A 22,021-nucleotide genomic window follows, 5' to 3' on the forward strand; every position below is an offset into this window, starting at 1 on the left:
AACTCCCTACTCTGAAATTTTGGTAAAATGAATAATCTTTTTCTAATGTAAAAAAAAGTTCTACTAATAACTTGTTTTGCAAGCTGAAATTTTTTTTATACAGGATTTTATTAAGGAAGGGCATAGTATTTTCATTGTTGTTTAGTCATTTCAGTCATGTGTGACCCTTTGTGACCCCATTTAGGGTTTTCTCAGCAAAAATATTGGAGTGTTTTGTCATTTCCTTCTCCAGCTCATTTTTCAGATGAGGAAGTGGAGGCAAACAGGGTCAGGGACTTTCCCAGGGTCACACAGCTAGTGAGTGTCTGAGGTCAGATTTGAACTCAGGTCTTCCTGACTCCAGACCAGATACTCTGTCCACTGTGTCACCTAACTATGCTTTGCATTTATTCAAACGATTTCTCTTTTATGTCTCCAAGGGCTTTCCTCCATACCAGCACCTTGTTTTTCTTAGCAAGCTTTCCACTTAAAGTAAGTGTGACTTCTTGTCTGTGCGATGTCACCTCACAATATCCAGTTTTGTATCATCTCAAGTACGTTACACAAAGCCATAGCATAGAATCATAACGTTCTAAAGTAGGAAATGACATCACAGATGAAGTAGTGAGACCCTATATCGATACCAGGGATGCTGTTTGTGGTTGAAGAGAGAGCATGGGGTAGCGGAAAGAACCCTGAATTTAGAATCACTGGCCCTGGGTTTAAAACCTAATGGATGGTAGCTGTGTGGCCTTGGTCAAGAGACTTTCCTTCAGGTTCCTTATCTGTAGGGAGGTCGTTAGTTTTGTTACTGTTCAATATTGTCCAACCCTTCCTGACCCCATTTGGGATTTTCTTGGCTAAGATAATGCAGTGGTTTGCCATTTCCTTCTCCAGCTTATTTTACAGATGAGAAAACTGAGGCAAACAGGGTTAAGTGATTTTTTTCTCAGAGTCACATAGTAAGTATCTGAGATCTCATTTGAACTCAGGTCTTCTTGACTTCAGGTTGGGCACTCTACGGACTGCGCCACCTAGTTGCCCTAAATTAGATTTAGACGATCTCTAAGATCTCTTCTACCTTTAGATCTTATGACACTATAATATTTGAATCTCAACAACAACCAAAAAAATGACCCTGGAAAAGGTCCAAAGGATACCAAAAATAATCAAGATATTAACACGACCATGGACAAAATATTAAAGGAATGTTAGGGAAGGCAATGACGGCTATGAGGGAATATCATCCCAGTGAGAATCACAAAGGACCTAAGCAGCAACATGGCAGGGTGGGAAGTTGCTGCTTTGAGAGTCAGCAGTTGGAATCCCATCCCTGACACTTGCTACCCATGTGATACTGGGCAAGTTACTTAGCCTCCTGGCTTCAATTTCCTCCCCACAAAGGAGTCAGACAGCATGATCATTAAGACTTCTTTAAGCTTTAAACCCGCATCCTTATGATTCAGAGTAGACACTAACTTGTCCATCACTCTAAGAACAGCAAAAGCGTCTGGAAAGATTTCTTGAAAGTCAAAGGAGAGGTAGACTTAGGAGAAACAAAAGGAAACACACTAACTGTTCCATCAAATAGAACAGGATGTGCACCATCCCAATAAGTGATAATAGTAGAACAGAAAAGGATCTCAAGAAGAGTCTGCATAATTTCAGAGATCCATTGTGTGTCACCATGGGAAAGAGAGGAAGTTTTAAAGCTGTCTCTGGCCAATATTTTTCTTACAGGCAGTAAAACAGTATCCTGTAAGTAAACTGTTGAGGTTGATGGAGAAAAGAAAGGAATGAAGGAAATGAACATTTATTAAGAGCCAAGTATGTACCCAGCACTCTACATCCTCACAAGAGTCCTGTGAGGGGGATGCCATTATTCCCATTTTATAGTTAAGGAAACTGAGGCAGACAGAGAGTCTAAGTGACTTGCCCAGGATCAGACAGCTGGCAAGTGTCTAAGACCAGATTTGAACTCAGGTCTTCCTGATTCAAGACCCAGTGCTCTACCCATCAAACCAGTAATGACATAGCCATTACTACATTCTTCCATGGAACATCTTCTAGTGTCACTGTCAGGGACAGAAAAATGATGTGGGTGAATGGTCTAGTCTGGAATTTCCTAAGCTCTTATCCTTGCATGTCAAACTTGGCTTATTAGGGCTAAGGAAGTTCATGGACTCAGACTGCACTCAAGGCCAGCCTACATTCATAATTCTTTTTTTTATGTTAATTTTATTTACCACATTCATAATTCTGGCCAACTATTTCACAACTCTATGTCATAGATCACATGGGGGCTACTCAGTTTAGTGCAAATGAATCAAAACAAATGGAAAAATCAGCACCACTCAAGGGGGCAGGAGGAGAAAATTCCACACTGGAAACAACATGTTCATGAAAAGTCATCCACTGAGTATTTCAGTGAGTAAGCGGCATTATCTTGTTGTAGAGATGACATGATGATGTTCTTTTGAGACTTCCCAAAGTACTGTGGCCTTGGGTATGGTAAGAGAGCCAGGCAGAGATTTTTTTTAGTGTGTTATTAGTTCTTCCTACCCGGAACCTATGCATGGTTGTAGAGGATGGTTATGGGATAGTTAGATGGTGCAGTCAATAGAGTTTCAGGTCTAGAGTCAGGAAGACTCATCTTCCTGAGTTCAAATCTGATTTCAAGTACTCACTAGTTGTGTGACCTTGGACAAGTCACTTAACCCTGTTTGCTTCAGTTTCCTCATCTGTAAAATCAGTTGAAGAAGGAAATGGCAAACCGTGCCAGTATTCTTGCCAAGAAAAGCCCAAAAAGGGTCCCAATGAGTTGAAAATGGCTGAACAAGAGGTTGGTTATGGCCAAAGAATTCCTTTTTATAACACTCCCTCCTACAAGTGATGAGTTCTCTTATCCACGCAGAAAGGCAAGTTGCAAGTATCTTCCTGGTATTAAAAAGGAAAATTATGACCTCATTTTTAATGATAATTTAAACAACTTTCCAAGAGGAGAGTATTTTTCTCATTTCATGGAAAATTGGTATAGAATGATAGTAGCCAAGTAAATTGACTGAGGTTCCATAGTAATTTCATAGTTGGGATTAGATTCTAGACTAGCCGCTTCCTGTTCAATGTGACACTTCTTGCAATCCACATCTTGCAATCACAATACTCAGTTAAATAGATTCAATTGCTTTCAGCACCCTTCCCTTTGGACTTCGGTGAGTTTTATCTTTATTATTTAGTGTACAATTATCTTTAGGAGACAAGTTTTAGCATGATCACTACCAAGATCTTTTAAAAATCTGAATACAAAAGAAAAAACACTGGATTTGGAGTCAGAGGAGTTGGGTTTGAATCCTGGCTCCATTATATCATCACCATCATCACTAGCAATTGTGTGGCTCTTGAAAGCTGGCAGACTGCTTTACAAATATCCCTATCTTCGCAACAACCCTGGGAGGTAGGTGTGATTATTATTTTCATTATACAGAGCAGGAAACTGAGGCAGAAGCAACTTGACCAGGGTCATACAGCAAGTAAACATCTGAAGCCAGATCTAAACTCCTTGTTGCTGTTTCCTGAATCCAGGTCCAGTGGACCTCTATCTACTCACCCCCTTATCTGCCTTACTGTTTGTGTAACCGTGGGGAAGTCCCTTAACCTCATTTAACCTTTCTTGGCCTCAGTTTCCTAAACTGTAATATGAGTAGGTCAGCCTAGACAGCCTCGAAGGCCCTTTCAGCTGCAAATGTATGTTCCTATGATTTATGATACTAGGATCAGTAGCTTTTACTAACTTGAGATGGAGTATCACCACAGAACCAGAGTTAATTTGGACCTAGGAAAGGGTAGACTAAGAATTCAAGTGATTTAGGACATCTTGGAATAATATTATACCACCTCTATTGCTATTGGGGTGGTAGTCTTTTTATGCAATTTTCCAGAGACTTCCTCTAAATAAAATGATTCTGTTTCCCATCAATATTTAAAACACTTTCCAGCACTGATGGGATGGGAAATTAATGAATTACAAAAGACACATGGAATGCTTTATTCCTTTTTCAGGGATGTTTTGGCTCTTTAAACTCATGAAATAATCCCCTAACCAATGGGTTTTCAGATTTAATATATTATGGCAACGAGTTACTATTCTTTTAATTGTATTCATGCCCACTGTTATGCATCAGCAAATAAGAGAGGACAATTTATTACTGAGGACAAAAGAAATAAATTATGTGACTGACCTTGCTAAGATCTACAGTTGGTACATTTTCAGCAGTATAACAAAACATTTCCAAAACATATTTGATTTGTCCTTTGCAGAAAATTTCAGAGTAAATCTTTTCATTATGTTAACATGAGCAAAGATTAAAAATGCTTTTAAAAGATTAAAAAAATTAAAAATCAGACTAGCTCTCATTTAGAAACTAGTTCTCAATTTGCAATATTAAATATCATTTCTTAAGTCATCAGTCATTTGTTTTATATATAGTGCTAAAAGGGAGGGCGGAGAAGCAGTTATTAAACCCTGGTTTTGTGTAATATGGGGCTGAATGAGAAGCAGAGAAAGATCAGTATTAGCCAATATCTGAATAGTTAGCCTGTTTGGATATATCCAGAAAACTGGTATTTCCTAGTCATATAATAAATACAGACGAAAGTAGATGAGAACAAATTTATGTTCCAAATATACTGCATGAACAAAAATCACAGTTCTAACTAAGTTCTAATTAAACAGCAATCTTAAAAAATGCGCTATTACTGTATACAGAATGGGCCCTTCCCAAATTGGAAGATATTTACTAATCTAAGAATCTGTATCTGAGGAGCAACAAAGTAGGCCTTTGAGTGAAGAAGACCTGAGTTCAAGCCCCGTCTCTGACACACAATGTCTATGTGACTTTGGATAAGCCATTCAACCTTTCAAGGCCTTGGGCAATTCTCTACAGAGTAAGGGTTGCTGATCAACAGAAATAGAGTAAGTTTCTTCACTGGAAGTTTCCTAAGCCTATGAAATCACAGATGTGGAACAAAAAAACAACAAAAACAAAAAAAAATCAGCTACTTTTTCTCTTTGTTTAAGCAACATAAATTATTGAAATTCCCAGAAGCAAAGGTAAGGAGCAAGGGGAAGGAACCCAGCATACACACAACCAGGAGTCATTCTTTAAAAAAAATTTTGGAAATTCAATAATATTTTCCCTTTAACATGTGACAAATTCAGAAATGCCTTTTAATTTTAAATATTTCTTCTTAGGACATCTTCTTAAAGACACATTTAAGAATATAGCAAGTTTAAAAAAAAACCAAATATTTGAGAGAAAAAAAACCACAAAATTTTAGTATAACAGTAGCAGTAGCACTGAAGCAAAATACAGAGAGTATTAAATAGAAACTGTGATTACCACTAAGATATGAGGGGTTTCATCTCTCTGATCAAACTCCTTTTTTGTATAAAATTCAGTGGAAAAGAGCTACTTTGAATAATGTTGTTGCCTATAGCATTTCTTTGTGATCTGGTATTTCCCAGAAGTCTTTAGAACAGAGTCAAGATGCTCTAGAAATGCACTGCTGTACACTTATTGACAATAAATATCTACTGTTTCTTTAATAATGGGCACTAGGGGCAGAAAACAGTGATGCCAAGAATTTCTGCAGTTTGTCAAAGAATTAACAGATAGTCCCTGCTAGGAAGGAAGATTTAAACCTCAGCGTGTATGTGTGTGTGTGTGTGTGTGTGTGTGTTTGTGTGTGTCTTTTGAAAAAGAATTGTCCCTGGTTATTGTGTGGGGTTCAGACAATCACATCATTCTCACCCACATAATTAAAGTACACCAAGAGTTGCTGACTTAGGAAGGAAGTCAGTTGGACCCCCAAAGTCCTCCTTAGACCAGTGTTTCTAGCACTGTCATCCTAAGACCATTTATTAGAGTAAATAACCATCAGAAGTTTTTCTTGTTTATATTTCTTTGTTGTGTTGTTCAGTCATGCCAAACTCTACATGACTCTCTGGGGTTTCCTTTGCAAAGATACTGGAGTGGTCTGCCATTTCCTTCTCCAACTCATTTTACAGATGAGGAAACTGAGGCAAACAGGGTTAAGGGACTTGCCCAGGGTCACCCAGCAAGTAAGTAGCTGAGGCAGGATTTGAACTCACAAAACTGAGTCTTTTCTGACTCTAGACTGAGCACTCTATACATTTCACCACTGTGGGAAATATTAAAAATCAGTTCTTTGAGTACGTAACACAAACTACTGAAGATCTGAAAAGAAGTAGTATTTTGGACATAATACCATTTTCAGTCCTACCATTATCTATTTCAGGTTAAATTCTGAACCTTATAAAATATATATTTTCTCTGATGCATGAAAATTCTTTCTTCTCTAGTGAGGCATGCAATACAGTAAGCTCAGCTTCTTACATGAAAGAAAATGCCATTGATAATTCCAAATATCAAAAAAGATGATATTTAGATTTGAAATGTAGATGGGTTTTTTTCTCAGCACATTTAATCTTCATGACTTTGGTTTGCTTTTAATATTAAAATTATTTTCCAATTCTTCAGCACAAACTCATATATTTAACATTCAGATAGACATATATAAAGCACCTACTACATGCACTGCTTGCTGGGAGGGAGCAGAAAGGAGTATGGAGATAATTAAGACACTACTCTACCTTTAAAGAACTTACTTAGTAAAAAGAGATAAAGTAGGTTAAATAACAACTGGTGGTAGGTGTATGAAATTTTGCTGAATAGGATTAAATATTTCCATATGTGAATGGCAACAGGTATTCGAAAATCTATTAGCAGCTAGAGTAAAAAAATTTTCCCACTACCAATCATAATGATCCTCAAACTAAACTGGATTAGGGAAAGCTGCCCTAAAGATACCTTGAACATGAATAATTAAGTTTAACTAGGATAAATTTAATTAAGTTTGCCTAGGACAGGCAGCTAAGTAGTCAGTAGTATCTAAGTTCAAATCCAACCTCAGATACTTACGAACGCTGAGACCCTGGGTAAGTGACCTAACCCTATTTGCCTCTGGTTCCTCAACTATAAAATGAGCTGGAGAAGGAAATGGCAAACCACTCCAGTATATTTACTAAGAAGACCCCAAATGGAGTCACAGGCAGTCAGACACAACTGAAAAGACTCAATAGCTACAGGAGTGAATTAGAATAATGATCATCATAACGATGTATTTTTATAGAATTTTCCACTTGCTTTTTCCCCCCATTTATTATTTTACAGATTCATAAAATCTCAGGTTTATAAAGGCCCCTAGAAGACCTTTACTCAAAACCATGCCCAGACAACCATCCTCTACAACATTCCCAGCAAGTAGTTGTCCAAGGTTTTTCCTTGAAGACTTATAGTGTAGGAGAATCATCACCTCCCAAGGCAGTCCATTCCACATCTGGATTCTTCTGTTTGTTAAGTTTTTCCATCCTGAGTCTAGACACCTTCCAAACACTGCTCCTGGTACTACTTTCTAGCAGTAGAGGACCAATTCTACTCACTTTTTATCATGACAGCCTTTTAAACACTTGATGACAGCCATCATGCCTTTTCTACTCCAGACTAAACATCTCCAGCTATTTCCATTTTACCCCCGAATAGTAAGATAGTAAGATCTCCAATAATTCAAAATAATGATAGAGCTCTAGTGGGCACTGTGGTATATCAATGCCCTTCCTAAAATGGGCAACCCAGAACTAATCACCATATTGCAGATCTGAGTTGACAAAAACGGTAGAGAACACTATTCCCCTCCTTAGATCTATACACTATGTTTCTTGAAGTAGCTTACCAAAGTAGGTTTAGGGGTTTCTATATCCCATCATTACTCATTTTGAACTCAGAGTCCATTAATTAAAGCCCAGATCTTTTTCCAGATGAACTTTTGTCTAATCACTCTTTTGCCACTTGACACTTTGAAAACTGATTTTTGAACCTAAACCTAGGGTTTTGAATCAATCTCTTAAATTTCACCTTATTCTATTTAACCCATTACTCTAACTTTTTAAGACCTGCTTGGATACTCTTATCCCTCCCAGCTTTGTCTCATCTTCATGCTACTTATACCTTCTTCCAAGGCATTGATTAAAAAAAATGTCCAATAGGAGAAGACCAAAAACAGACATTTTTGTTCTCTCTAAAAGCCAAAGGAGAAGAATATGGCTTGTTTATCTTTCCATCCCTAGCAGCTAACACAGTTCGTTGCACAGAGCTGGTACTTAATAGCTTGCTCAAGAGTTGGATTAGATGAAATGAGGCAAACAGTGTTACCCAGTTTGCTTATTACCTTATGGTGATTCAGTCGTAAAATCAGTAATTAGGATGAGCATCTTCAGTTTACTAAAGTATTTCACATAATTTACTTCTAAAAAGGGGGACAAAACTCAGACATGATTGTGCAACGCTTTGCAAGACTTTGGATTTGTTATTAAATCAATACAAAGTTAATAAATACTTTTTGAGATCTAATAAATACTTTAAAAGTTCTGTGCTTTTCACTACAACATTATGGAAGATAAACTGTCAACACTTCTTATTTTCAATCCTATATTTTTAATTCATAGAGACCAGCTACTATCTTTCTCTTGAAAGCTTCTCCTACAGTTAAACAATTTTTGTCAAGGCTTGCTCCTAAAAGCAATGGGCTACGTAAAAGTCAGCATGCATTCTGAGATTGTTGATTTTTCAAAATCATTCCTAGAGGCTCCGACAACAAAAATTTTTACCAAGTACGTGAATGTCTTAATGTCTCTCCTACTTAAGACCTATCATAAAAATTAATCAAATTAACATAAATACTATAGAATTGAATCAGTATTTGAAAATTAGATTCACATAGAAGTTCTATAAGCAATTTTGACCTTTTTAAAAACAGAAAATATTTTAGTCCATATGTTTATATTTAACACACATTTAGAAAGAATATGCTTGATATTATAGATATAATACATAACTAGATGACATACTCTCCATTGATGAAAATGAAAGAAAAAATTGCTTTTTTAGAAAATGCTTCTATCCAGAAGAATTTTCAGTTGTGAAGAATTTTATACATCAGTTAAGATATGTTAATTAATTTTTCCCTGCAATAAAATTACATGAGAATCATCATGAATTCTAGTTTTAAAAGAACTGTAATGAGTTATGACTGGTTGCCTGAGGAGTAATAGTGGGTGGGAATGTTTTCCATTACAAATCAAGAAGTGGTAGATATCTCAGGACTGTTTGTTTTGATTAGTTACTTAGAATTCTGCTATTACTGACTCTTATCAATAAGTGATTTTGGTTTCCAAATACCTGCCATCACCATCACTGATGCACTCAGGGAAAGCAATGCTACAGCCAAACAGCATAATGTGCTGATAGCAACTGAGGCGGTTTAGATAACTGAAGAACTTCAGGAACTTTTCCAGTTCGATTCTTTTCACGATGGACAGAATGGATGTCAGAGTAGTGTGGTTGTAAGGCAGCATTTGACACTGACTGTTGACCATATTTACACAGGCACCTGCAAAAAGAAGGGTCAAAGTTAAGAGATAACAAACCACATTTTTAAACAATGTGCTATCTCATAAGGCAAGTTACTGTGGATATAAGCTGAAGATAGAAACTGCAAAGGATATAGTAGTGACTGACACTTAAGTCATACTTTTAAGAATATTTTAAGATATTTCATGCTCATCATCTCATTTGAGCTTCTTAAATCTATGGGGAAGGTTAACAGCTTTGGCATAATGATTTATGGTGCATCGTATCCCCCTGGGCCCTCACAGATGCTGAGTACTCTGGTTAATTCTGTAATCTCACTTATACAGAAAATAACCCAATCTCTTTTGTCTCTCCTTAAAAGTCCCCACAGATAACAGCCTACACACACACACACACACACACACACACACACACACACACACACACACACACACACACACACTAGATAGCTTAATTTCCTACATCATGGAGAAGAGTCCATTCAATTTAGTTCATAGGATAATAAGTAGCATGGTCTAGCAGAAAGATCATTAGACTCAAATTTCTTCTTGAACCATGAACAAGACACTTAGGTTCTCAGTTTCCTCATCTACAAAGTATGGATAATGATGCTTGCCGTGTTAATCTGGCAGGGTTACTGTAAATAAATAACTATGCAAACCTTCAATCACAGCCTGAATATATTTATTTATTATTAATGTTCTTATTCTTCTCACTTTATATTTTATGAAGGGCAGACAGAAATGGTCCTAAGCAGGGCTTTCTACCCTATTGCTCTTCTTGAAAGTTTAATTTTCAGTGGACTGTTATTCAGGTGGATAAAAATGATTCCTTCTTTGTAACTGAATAAAAGTATTAGGGTATAAGCTCATCTTCTGTAAGGCTCATAGAAAACATCTTTGGAACAACTCCAGTAGTAGATAGAATAAGAGGGATATATACACCTCATCTTGTTCCCACATGGTTCTAATTTCTTTTTCTAGGCCTCTGTATTTTCAGAGAATTGCATTCCGTATGGACTTGAAATTATGACTGCTATTATTATTGTTATTACAGGACTTAGAGCTAGATAGGGAGTTTGATATCATCTAGCACAATCTTCTTATTTTCAAGAAAATTGAAAGAGGTAAATGACTTGTTTAAGATTCTAAAGAAACGAAGCAGCAATGGTGAGATTCAAACTCAACTTAGATCCCAATACATGACATCATCTATTGGTTAAATTCATACACCATTTATTAAGAACCTACAGTGATTAAAGCCATCCAACAGGAACTTCCATAACCCTCTCTCTGTACTCCTTGAAATTTAGCATTACCACCCACACTATTCTCCTTTCCTCCCATCTCAGAGTAGAGGCAGTTCAACTTCTTCACCATTGCCCATCTCCTTTTACCCTTGGCTCCACTCCCTTCTGCCTCATCCAAGACCTTTCCATTGACTCCTTTCTATGTGACTATAGACATGCTCAATTCTTCTTGAGCCTACAAAACCCTCCCCCTTAATCCCATTATATTCCATGTAGGTACCATCCAGTTCCTACCCTTGTAATCTGACTTTTGTCTATGTGACCTTACTAAAACTACTCTCCAAACCAATGATCTTTTCTCAATCATCATGACTGAGAAAGCTAGGTACTAGATACTAGCTTAGAAGGTTGATTTAGATGAGGAAGAAATTGAATGCTAGCTTCAAATAGAGCATCAGAGAATTCAAATGAATTCAGCCAGATGCCAGACCTAGGTCAACAAAAAGGACAAGATAGAAAAGTGAAGAGAGGGTATATTTTAAGCCAACTTGGAAGATACCCTGTGCAGAAGTATATAGACAGTCATTGTGCTGACTGTATGGAACAGTTAGTAGGCTAGTTTGGATAGAACACAGTTTGCGATAAGAAAAGTAATATGAAATAAATCTGGAAAGGTGTTGCTAGTAAAAGTGATAGAATTCCAGCTGAGTTATTTAAAATCCTAAAAGATAATGCTGTTAAACTGCTGTACTCAATATGCCAGAAAATTTGGAAAACTCAAAAGTAGCCACTGAATTAAAAATGATCAGCTTACATCTCAATCCTAAAGGACAATGCCAAGGAAAGTTCAAATTACTGAACAATTGCTCACATTTCATGTGGCAAAAAGGTTATAATAAGATTCTGCAATACAGACTTCGGCAATATGTGAACCAAGAATTACCAGAAGAACAAGCTGGTTTTTGAAGAGGCTGAGGAACTAGAAACCAAATTGCAACATCTCATATGGAGAAAGTAAGGAAGTTCCAGAGAAACATCTACTTCTGTTTCACTAACTACACTAAAGCCTTTGACATTGTGGATCACAATAAAATATGAGAAGCCCTCAAAGAAATAAAAATACCAGATCATCTTATCTGTCTCCTGAGAAACCTGTATGCGGGTCAAGAAGCCATAGTTAGAACCAAACATGGACCAACCGATTGGTTTAAAATGGGAAAAGGAGTATGACAAGGCTATATATTACTTCATTTATTTAGCTTATATGAGAGTATATCATACAAAATGCCAAGCTGAATGAATCAAAAGTCAGAATATTAAGGTTGCTGGGAGAAATAGCAATAATCTCCGATTTGCAGATGATGCCAGTCTGATAGCAGCAAGCGAGGAGGAATTAAAAAGTCTCTTGATGAGGGCGAAAGAGGACAGTATAAAAGCAAGACTGAAGTTTAACATCACAAAAACTAAGATCTTGGCAATTAGTCCCCTCACTGCCTGACAAACACAGGGGAAAGAAATAGAGGCAATGTCAGATTTTATATTCTTGGGCTCAAGGATCACTGTAGATAGCCTCTGCGTCCATGAAATTAAAAAAAACACTTATTCCTTGGAAGGACAGCTATGGCAAATCTGGACAGCACACTAAAAGCAGAGACATTACACTTGCTGACAGAAGTCTGCATAGTAAAGCAATGGCTTTTCCAGTAGTAACATATGGTTGCGAGAGCTGGATTATAAGGAAAGCTGAGCACCACGGAATCAACGTTTTTGAATTGTGCTTCTAAAGAAGACTTTTAAGAATCCTTGGACAACAAGGAGATCAAATCAGTCAATACTCAAAGAAATTAATTCAGACTACTCACTGGAAAATCAAATATTAAAATTCAAGCTTAACTACTTTGGCCACATAATGAGAAGACAGTATTCATTAGAAAAGACTCTGATGTTGTGAAAGAATGAAGGGAAAAGGAAAAAGGAATGGCAGATGATGAGGTGGATAGATAGTGTCATGGAAACAACAAACATGATCTTGGACAGACCTTGAGAGATAATGAAGGATAAAAGGACCTGGTCTGCTATGATCCATGAGGTCATGAAGTCAGACATGACTGAATGACTGGGACGGTGGGTTGAAGCAAAATTGTTGAGGGTTTTCTTTAACAGACTGAGGAGTTTGCATTTTATTCTAGTTGAAAGGAACCACTGGAGAATTTTGAGCAGAGGAATACCACGATTTCATGTTGAAATACTGGAATGGTTATAGAGGGCGAACCTCCTGAAGGAGAGAGAGAACACTAAGTGATCTCTGAGGTCCTTCCAACTCTCACAGTGTGTGATTCCAGAGTAACTTATAGGGTTTTACAGGTATAGTCCTAGAAATTTACCTGAGGAAACAGAACATTCACTCAACAATTAGTTAAAACAAAAACAAGTATAAATGATTAGATGCACAAACAAATATTACAATCAGCATTTTTCCAGTGCCTTACACAGTGCCCTAGATTTAAAATGTTTTCAATAAATGTTTGTTTAAATAAGTCTTAGGAATTTTGAAAAAATGGTAATGCAGGTGAGAGTAATTTGGGAAAGCTTAGAGGAGCTGTAACTCTAGGTAAAGACTGAGGCAGGAAATGTGTTTGAAGGGAAGTGGGGAGAACATTCTTTGTGAAGAAAATGCATGAGTAAAGTCACCGAAGCTGGAATGAACATTGCAATTGGTAATTAAGAAGAAGGTCCTCGAGTGGAGCACAGCAACATAGCAAATGTAACTGAGTATAAAAAACATGAGAAAGAAGGTCACTGAAGTTTTCTTAATTCCAGGAATTATCCAGTTCAAAACTTTCAGTGTATTTAGTAAGACATATTTGACTTCATCATCCTTGTGTTCACATGAGTGGCAAATATCATTATTATTCTGGGAGTGAGCCAATCTTTCTCTGAATCTAACTGCAACATTAGATTTTTTGCACATTAACTCCTGGAGCAATGGATTTTCACAGGCTTACTCCATGCTGTGCTCCATGTGAAACCATTTCTTCTGTGGGTTGCAGTGGCAGAGTACTTTTGGAAATGTGCCACATCTATTATTCACTGTCCTGGCCAAGATGAAAGACATTGGGAAAAGTTTCTTTTTCTTCCATTCTATATCCTCAAGCTTTTCAAGTCAGAGCATTAGAGACCAATGCTGATATGTTATAGATCAATGCTACTTGATGGGAAATGAAAACGCAAATGTGTACAAATAACAACACCTCTGTGTGATACATTGTTTGTATAAGAAAAGGTCTGATTAACATAATATCCTTTCAGATAAAAACTATGTTAATTAGAGGAAAAGTAAAATACCTAGAAGCTGACCTGAAAATAAAAGAAAAACAGAAAACTTATTGTAAACAACAATTAAATTAAATCAACTGCTCAGTTAATCTCTGAGGCCATGTGATAGAATGAAAAACACACTAGATTTGCACTCAGAGGACCTAGGTTCAAATTCTGCTTCTGCCATTTATTGCCTATGTCTTATCTTCTTTGATTTTCAGTATCTTATCGATAAAATGAGGGGGTTGAACTAGATCAGCAGTGAAAAACAATGGAAAGGGGCATGACTAAACCCTGCAGGAATTCTGTGAGCAGCTGGCAAAAAAACCACATGTTAATATTATCTATGCTTTATTTGTTTTGATGACTGTATCCCAATTATATTTTCATCAGATTTGGGCTGCAACAGGGAGTGTTGCCTATAAATGCGGCCTGCAGTCTGGTTTTTTGGACAGCTCTGGATTAGATGACTGCTAAGGTCCATTCAAACCGTAATATATGACCAATTAATAATTTGGTTGATGCCAGAGGAGGATTTAACTCATATCGAAATTACTAATATTTCTCTGTCTTAGAGTAAGAAAGATAAAAAGAAGTGCCCATCATTTCTTTCATATTTTATTTGGCTTAATCATCCAAGATCTGCCTTCTCACCCTCCCACATACCTACAAGTAATAACACAAGAAAAGCAAAACCCATTACAAACGCAAATTACCACATTGTCTATTGTCTAAAAGACACATTTGTCCCATTCTGTATCTAGTCCTTCACCTCTCTATCAAGAGGATGATACTACATTTCATCATTAGTTCTCGGGAATCCTGGTTAGTCATTTTGCTAATGAGAGTTCAGCACACTTATGTACTGTAACTTTTTTATCCATTCCCCAATTTATAGGCACCCCCCCCTCAGATTCCTATTCCTTGCTACTTCAAAAAGAGCAATAAATATTTTGTGCATTCTCATAATTTGTTTTGCATAGGACTAATCTCTCCCTTAACCTACTTTTCCTTCAATTCTTCCTCCCTTGTTCTCCCCTTTCCGTACTATTTACACATTGAGTGAATTGTTTTCCTATACCCAACTCTCTAGGGGCAGGTTAGTGGTACAAAAAATACAATGATGGCCCTGGAGTTAAGAGAACCTGAGGTCAAATCTGGTCCCAGACACTTACTAGCTATATGACACTGGGAAAGTCACTTAACCCTGTTTGCCTTAGTTTTCTCGTTTATAAAATGAGCTGGAGAAGGAAATGGCAGACCACTCCAGTATCTTTACCAAGAAAATCCCAAATGGAGTCACAATGAATCAACAAAACAACAGCCCAATCCTCTGTGTGTGTATTCTTACTTCTTTTGATTAGTTCCAAAGAGAGTGAGTTTCTAGTGTTAATTTCTCCCATTCCCTACTAACTTATATTTTCGTGCATAACTATGCAGCCTGATAATGAGATAATTTTCCCTAACCTTCTTTTACATTCCCCACAATTGCATTCCTCTTCCTTTCTCTTTCTGTCTTTTCTTAAGATTATCAAAAAAGAAAAGAAAATCATTCCTGGACCTTGTTGAATTGGACTCATTCTATGAATCTTAATGATGACAGGGTTCAAAGGGAATATGTTATCATCTCCTCATACTTGAATATAAGAACTTTATCCTTGTTTAATTCTTTATCCTTGCTTATTTTTTTATGTTTCTCTTCACTCCTATGAAGTTTCCCTGTAGCTCTGACCTTTTCATCAGGAATGTTTTGGAAATCCTTTATTTCACTAAGAATCCACTTTTTTCCCCTGAGCATTACATTCAGTTTTGCTGGGTAAGTTATTCTTGGCTATAAGCCCATATTCCTTTGCCTTCTAGACCATGATATTCAAAAGTTCTTCACTCCATTAGGATGGTGGCTACTAAATCCTGTGTGATACAGACTCTGGTTCCTAAGTACTTAAATTATTTCTTTCTGGCTCCTAGCATTATTTTTTTCTTTTACCTGAAAGCTCTGCATTTTGACTATAATATTCCTGGGAGTTTTCATTTTGGGGTTTCTTTCAGTAGGTGGTAGTAGATTCTTTTTGTTTATACTTTTCTCTCTGGTTCAAAAAGATCTGAGCAGTTTAATTTTTAATATATATTTATTTCATTAAATATTTCCCAATTTCATGTAAAAAAATTTAATGTTCATTTTTTTTAATTTGAGGTCCAGACTGTAGTTCCATAGTACTTAAATTATAACTTTCCCTTAAATTACTCTTGTATCTCCACTTCCCCCTCCTTGAAAAGGTAAACAATTTAATTTTCATTATACCTATGAAGTCATGCAAAATGTATTTCCATATTAGTTCTATTGCAAAAGAAAACAAAGAACCAAAAAAAATTTTAAACATGCTTCAGTCTGCATTCAGAGTTCATCAGTTCTGTTTCTAGAGGTAGATAGAGTTTTTCATCACGGGTCCTTTGGAATTATCTTAGATTCTTGTCTTGATCAGAGTAGCTGTCTTTCACAGTTATTAATCTTCACAATATTGTTGTTATGGTATACATTGTTCTCCTTGTTCTACTATTTCACTTTGCAAAAGTTCATAAATCCTCTCAAGGTTTTTCTGAAACTATTCTTAGCAGTTTTCTTTTAAGATTTTTAGAAATATGATACCTAGGTGGGGTTTTTTTGGTCATAGCATTCAGACAGTCCAACGATTCTTAATTTTTTTCCCTTGATCTGTTTTTTTAATCGTTTTTGCTGTGAGATACCTTATATTTAATTCTTTTCTTCAGTCTTTTGGTTTTGTTTTAATATTCTTTGCTACCTCAAAGACGTGATTGGTTTTTATTGGGTCCATTCTAATTTTCAAGGAGTTTGTTACTTGGATAGTGTTTTGTACTTCTTTTGCCAAGCTATTAATTTCATTTCCAATTCTTTCTTCCATAGCTCTCATTTCTTTTTCCAATTTTTTCAAGTATTCTCACTCCATTTATAAAAAATATTTTTAACTTTTGTTTTTACTCATTTCATTTCTTCTAGGAATTCTAGTTGAGATCAAACCAAATTTGAGTTTTACTCTAAGACATTGCTTGTGAGGTTTTGGAGTTGTTCTCCTCTTCTACATTTGCATCTTGAACATCCTACCTACCATAAAATAGCTCATTATAGTGGGGCTCTTTTTTATCTGTCCATTCTTCCAGCCTACTTCCTGACTTTGGACTTCATATGAGAGCTGGGCTCTGCCTCATATGTAAAGTGAAAGTCTGTGAAATTTCTTTCTTGTAGTATTGAGTGTAGTGTCATTCCAGGATCATAGGAACAGACTAGGACCCTGCAAGCTTTCAGTGTTCTCAACAGGCCAAAGGTTGATTGCTGCTCTCCCCACCCCAAACTCTGCAAGTTCCTGACATGACGTTGGGTTTGAACAAAAGGAGACTGCTGCTGAGCTCAACATCTATAGGACACCTAGAAAACACCATTCTTCACGTCTACACTTGAGCAACTATGGACTCCCCTTTGGTTTGGAATTCCTGCTCTGACTCTTCCCCTGTAGCCTGAGCTAAATGCTCAGACCCACTCTGAGCTTGGGGTCACACAGCACTACTTGCTTCAGAACTTATTCCTTTTGCTACACACAGCCCAAAGCCTCCCTACACAGGGGACACTATTCCCCCTGAGCAAGTCCTCTTCTCCAGTCCCCTTCTCACTCTGTCCTGGATCTGTGACTCAGAACGAGGTAGAAGGTGACAAAACTGCCCGTTGGCATCCATCATGGTGTCCAAGAATGGATCTGGTGGAGCCCTGGTCTGGGACCTCTTCTTGCAATGGCGCACAACCTCTCCTAGGGCACTGCATTGCTTGGTGTAACATACTCTTGGCCTGATCCTTCCCCAGTGTCCAAAGACAGGCGAAGATCTGTCTCCTTATAGTGTACTTGACAAATGACTCTCTGTGACTTTCTCTGGATTTTTCCATCAGGATTCAGTCTGCCATATATTTGGAGGAGTCTTTTGGAGAGAAGTTCACTACACTACTTCTTCCCACACTCCCATCATTTTCATAATAATATAAAATTAAGTCCCTTCTATCCTTCCTCCTAGGAAGTTTTCCTAGGGGGGTAAAAAAGCCTTACACAACCTAAAGTTACTTGGTCTTAGATCCAACTCCCTGACTGATGTAAATAGTACCAAAGTTTCCATATGAGCTACTCTTGAGCATAGGATGATTAATCCTTGCTCCATTCATTTTTTCCTTTGGGTGAAGTAAGAGTTCATACTATTAGATATCAGAATTATCCTATTATAAACAAAAAACTGTTTGACATGAATGTGACAAGGGAAATACGTAGGTGGCATATGAAATTAAAAGTGAATTAAAAAAGGAATAAATTTTGATCAGTGGCAAAAATGATACTTTTCACCCCTTTTAACTAAGAAGATTAGATTCACCCCTAAAGTTAAGAGACTATGAGAGACCCATTAAGCCTTTTCAACTGTTATCTTAACGACTTCATTTTAACTCTTTGCTTTTTATTGCAGATTATTCTGATCAGTTCTTGACTTCATTCATTCAATCCTGTCAATATTATCAATTTCTGTTGCTGTGTTCACTTAAAGACATTTTCAGATTCATGGTCCAATTTGTTTTTTCCATTTCTTATTTCAAACATGACACTTCTTTTCATGTGACCTTTATTGTAGCTCCAAATTAGACCAACAATCAGTAATAAGAACCTCACTCAACTGCCTCCTTCAAAATCATTCTTAAGGATTTATTTGGAAAATACTTCATCTCCCATCCTACCACCCTGCCAATTACCTCTGTATCTTCCATGCCAATATATTCACTTAATGACCTGTTCATCTAATCATTCTCTTTTTGAACCATGTTGACTGCAACAGGTTTACTATACCAGACTTTAAATCTCTCTTCTTTCAATCAGTTCCTGAAATTCTACCTGTTGCATGAGTGTTTTCCTAAATAACTAGAAGAGTTATAATAATTCCCAGCAGGAGTAACTTCTCTTCATTTACCACTTCCCTTACACTTGGAACATAAATATTTAACGCCTTTGCTGAATACTTGTTCATTCACCTGCATTTCCTAAATTACATTTTCCTTTCATAAATGTCTTAAATTGTAGGGCAGGGATGAAGTTTGTCTAAATAACTTAATATATGTTTAACTTGCTTATGGACGTAGCTCAAGTTCTCATATAAATTATCACATAATAAACACTGCAGAATGGTGCTAAAAGTTAGAGTCAGATTTAAGGTAAAAGAATAATTTACTTGGATGATACTATACATTGTGAATCTCTTGATTCAGGTGATTTAAATTAAAAGATCTGACTGGACTAAATTTGGATTTATAGATGTTGCTAGGAATTAGAGGCAGGCAAGTGAAACAAGTCAGGGCTTAGTCTCGTAGAAAAGAGGAAAAAAGGAAGAGAAAGGAAACAATTTAGTAAAAGATCTTCAAATCGATTGAAGTTGAACCTTATGATTCCTGTGGAAATAAATCATCAGTTGGATACAATAGTTCTTGTTTTTATCTCCTTTTTTAGTATCCTGTTCATTCCTTCATACCTTCCTCAAAGCTATGTCCCTCAGTTATCTGATATCCCTCCAAAAATCATTCAATATAATTATCTTGGAATATGATTAAAGCAGATAAGTTTTGAAGCAGAATTCTACATTTAAGGAGTCCATTAAGATCCAATTAAAGACTCAAGGAATGTGCACATAAGAAATCCCTATTTCCATAAAACAAGAACACTTCCACTGACTTCCCCCCTATATTTTATGTTTAGTCTCAAGTGTATTGCTTGTCCCATCCGCTCTTTATTGTTCTTGTATTTTTATTTTAATAATTATTTTAAATTAATTGGGTGCCCACAACTGCCAGACAGAAATTATCCCAAGATTTTTCATGATTTACCATACCCTCTCCTTAATCCGAACCCCCCAGACCCACTGCTGCAGGCTAGATTGCCCAGCAGGGTAGAGGAGCCACAATAGTGTCTTTGGAAAGCAACTTACACTGCAGGAGTCATCCCTTGACCACTTGCATAACACACTGAACAATAGTAGTTCTCATCCTTTGTCCTAAGCACCTTTAACAAAAATTCAAGTCACAGCATGAGTTAGTTGCAAGGGGTCAAGATGGAAAAGGTAGAAGTGTAGCCAATACCACAGTGACAGAATGGGAAAGAACTGAGGAATGGATGGAGTTGGGAAGTCATGGTGAGGATGAAGGAAAAGGCTTGAGGTTGCAAGGGAGAGGTAAAATAATGACCAACTGTGATCAGATAAGGGAATTTCAAAGTTCATAAACATGGAAGCAATGCATTTGTAGGTAATAGCAAAAAGAAGGTATACCTGTGATGGAGTGGAAAAATAAGACATGGAAATGGATAAGATGAGAAACTGGGAACTCACAATGTTTAAGGGAACATAAATATGTATGTCAAAGTGCTCTAGTGTGAAGCGAAATGTGACATGTTAGGTAGGAAAGACTGAAAACACTCAACTCACTGAGGAAAGAAAGAAAATGTCTTGGAGGTTAGTAGACAACAACTACCAGAGTTTTGATCGGATGTTAGATATGGATTTGGTGAACATCAAAGAAGGAGAAATTATTAAGTGGCGTTGGTAGTGGTGGTAGAGAGAGAGCCTAAAAGTGACAATGGGGAGCAAGAAATCTTCCAATAACCCCACCTAAAACCAATGAGTTGGGGATAATGAGGGAAAGCTCAAGTAGTGATCAAAATGGTGGCCAAGAAGGTAGTGTTATATCAGAAAGGAGGTGGGTCCCAGTGAGGGCCAGAAAATAGAAGAAAGGGAAAGATTTAAGATGAAAGCATATTTATTACCTATGAAACAAGAATCCCGCAGAGCACAGAAGAGGTGGGTAAATGTCACCAGGGACAGAATAGGAACAAGGCAGTGGAAGACAGAAAATGGGGTCTCAGTAATGAATGCCAGACTTCAGCGTCAGTGGGATGGAGAAGGTATGACCAGGCAGGAGTTTTTTAATCACGCAAACTTCTGGCCATGTTTTGCTATTGCTTTTTAAAAGACTCAGTGTTACTCTTTCAAAGCTTAGTACTTTTAATCTTAAAAAGTACTTGAACAAAACAAAACTAATAAAAAATACCTTAACCAAAGGAAAGGTTTTGTGTGCTATTTCAAGGAACAGGGCAAGGAAGAAGAAAAAGCTTATTTTTTTTTCTTCACACCAAGTTATATATTGAGAATACTAAACTCTTGGAAGTAGAAATTGTGACTTCTAGAAACTAGAGGGGGTACCATATCCTGAGGCTTGCAGATGGAAGAAAAAGAGTGAGGTCCTAGTGTCAAGTCAGTCTGTATGGAAACATGCTTGCTTTGCTTTTCATGGCTTGACCTAGATTTCATAAACTGAACAAAATTAAAGGATATTAAATTCCTTAAAGTTTGAAAAGCAATATAGCTTAACTTAACAAAATTCAAAAGACTTAAAGAATACATTTTTCAAATATCTAACTAAACCATAATTTGAAATTTAATACCTCAAAAAATGTGAAATGCCAAGCTATATAATTCCAATTAGGTGGAAAAATATGAGTTTTCTGAAGAAACATCAGATGCAGCTGCACAGAGTAACCAACCAACTTAGATATTTTTAAAGATGTGCAACATACAAGGAGAAATTTAGGCAACCCAAACATAAAAGATAGTGGGGGAAGAAATCTATTTTTTTAAAAATATATGCAAATAAAGAACAAAATGTTTAAAACTTTTCATAATGGAATTATATGTAATAGACAATATTTCGTGCTTCTGACCCTCTCAGACTTCACCACTATGACTCACCCTGGAACTTCACTCAGGACCTGGGGATTTCTCAAGATGGAAGATCTCTCTGCCTCTTGGCCCCTCCTCAGTTTGGTCATTTCCTTCTTGAAGGTCCATTTCAAGATAAGTTCCACTTCTGAGCTCTTTTTTG

The 22,021-nt window shown here is 36.8% G+C and overlaps 1 protein-coding gene across 2 annotated transcripts in view; it reads right to left on the reverse strand.

Annotated features, from left to right (window-relative positions):
• CORIN (corin, serine peptidase) overlaps positions 1 to 22,021 on the reverse strand; it is a 240,980-nt gene that overhangs the window by 137,212 nt on the left and 81,747 nt on the right. For both annotated transcript variants that reach the window (XM_072620690.1, XM_072620689.1), the window contains exon 4: positions 9,297 to 9,507. In XM_072620690.1, the coding sequence (XP_072476791.1) occupies positions 9,297 to 9,507 (211 nt within the window). The remainder of the gene's footprint in view (positions 1 to 9,296; positions 9,508 to 22,021) is intronic.

This window comes from Notamacropus eugenii, chromosome 6, assembly GCF_028372415.1.
Source record: "Notamacropus eugenii isolate mMacEug1 chromosome 6, mMacEug1.pri_v2, whole genome shotgun sequence".
In the NCBI taxonomy this organism is placed as follows: Eukaryota; Metazoa; Chordata; class Mammalia; order Diprotodontia; family Macropodidae; genus Notamacropus; species Notamacropus eugenii.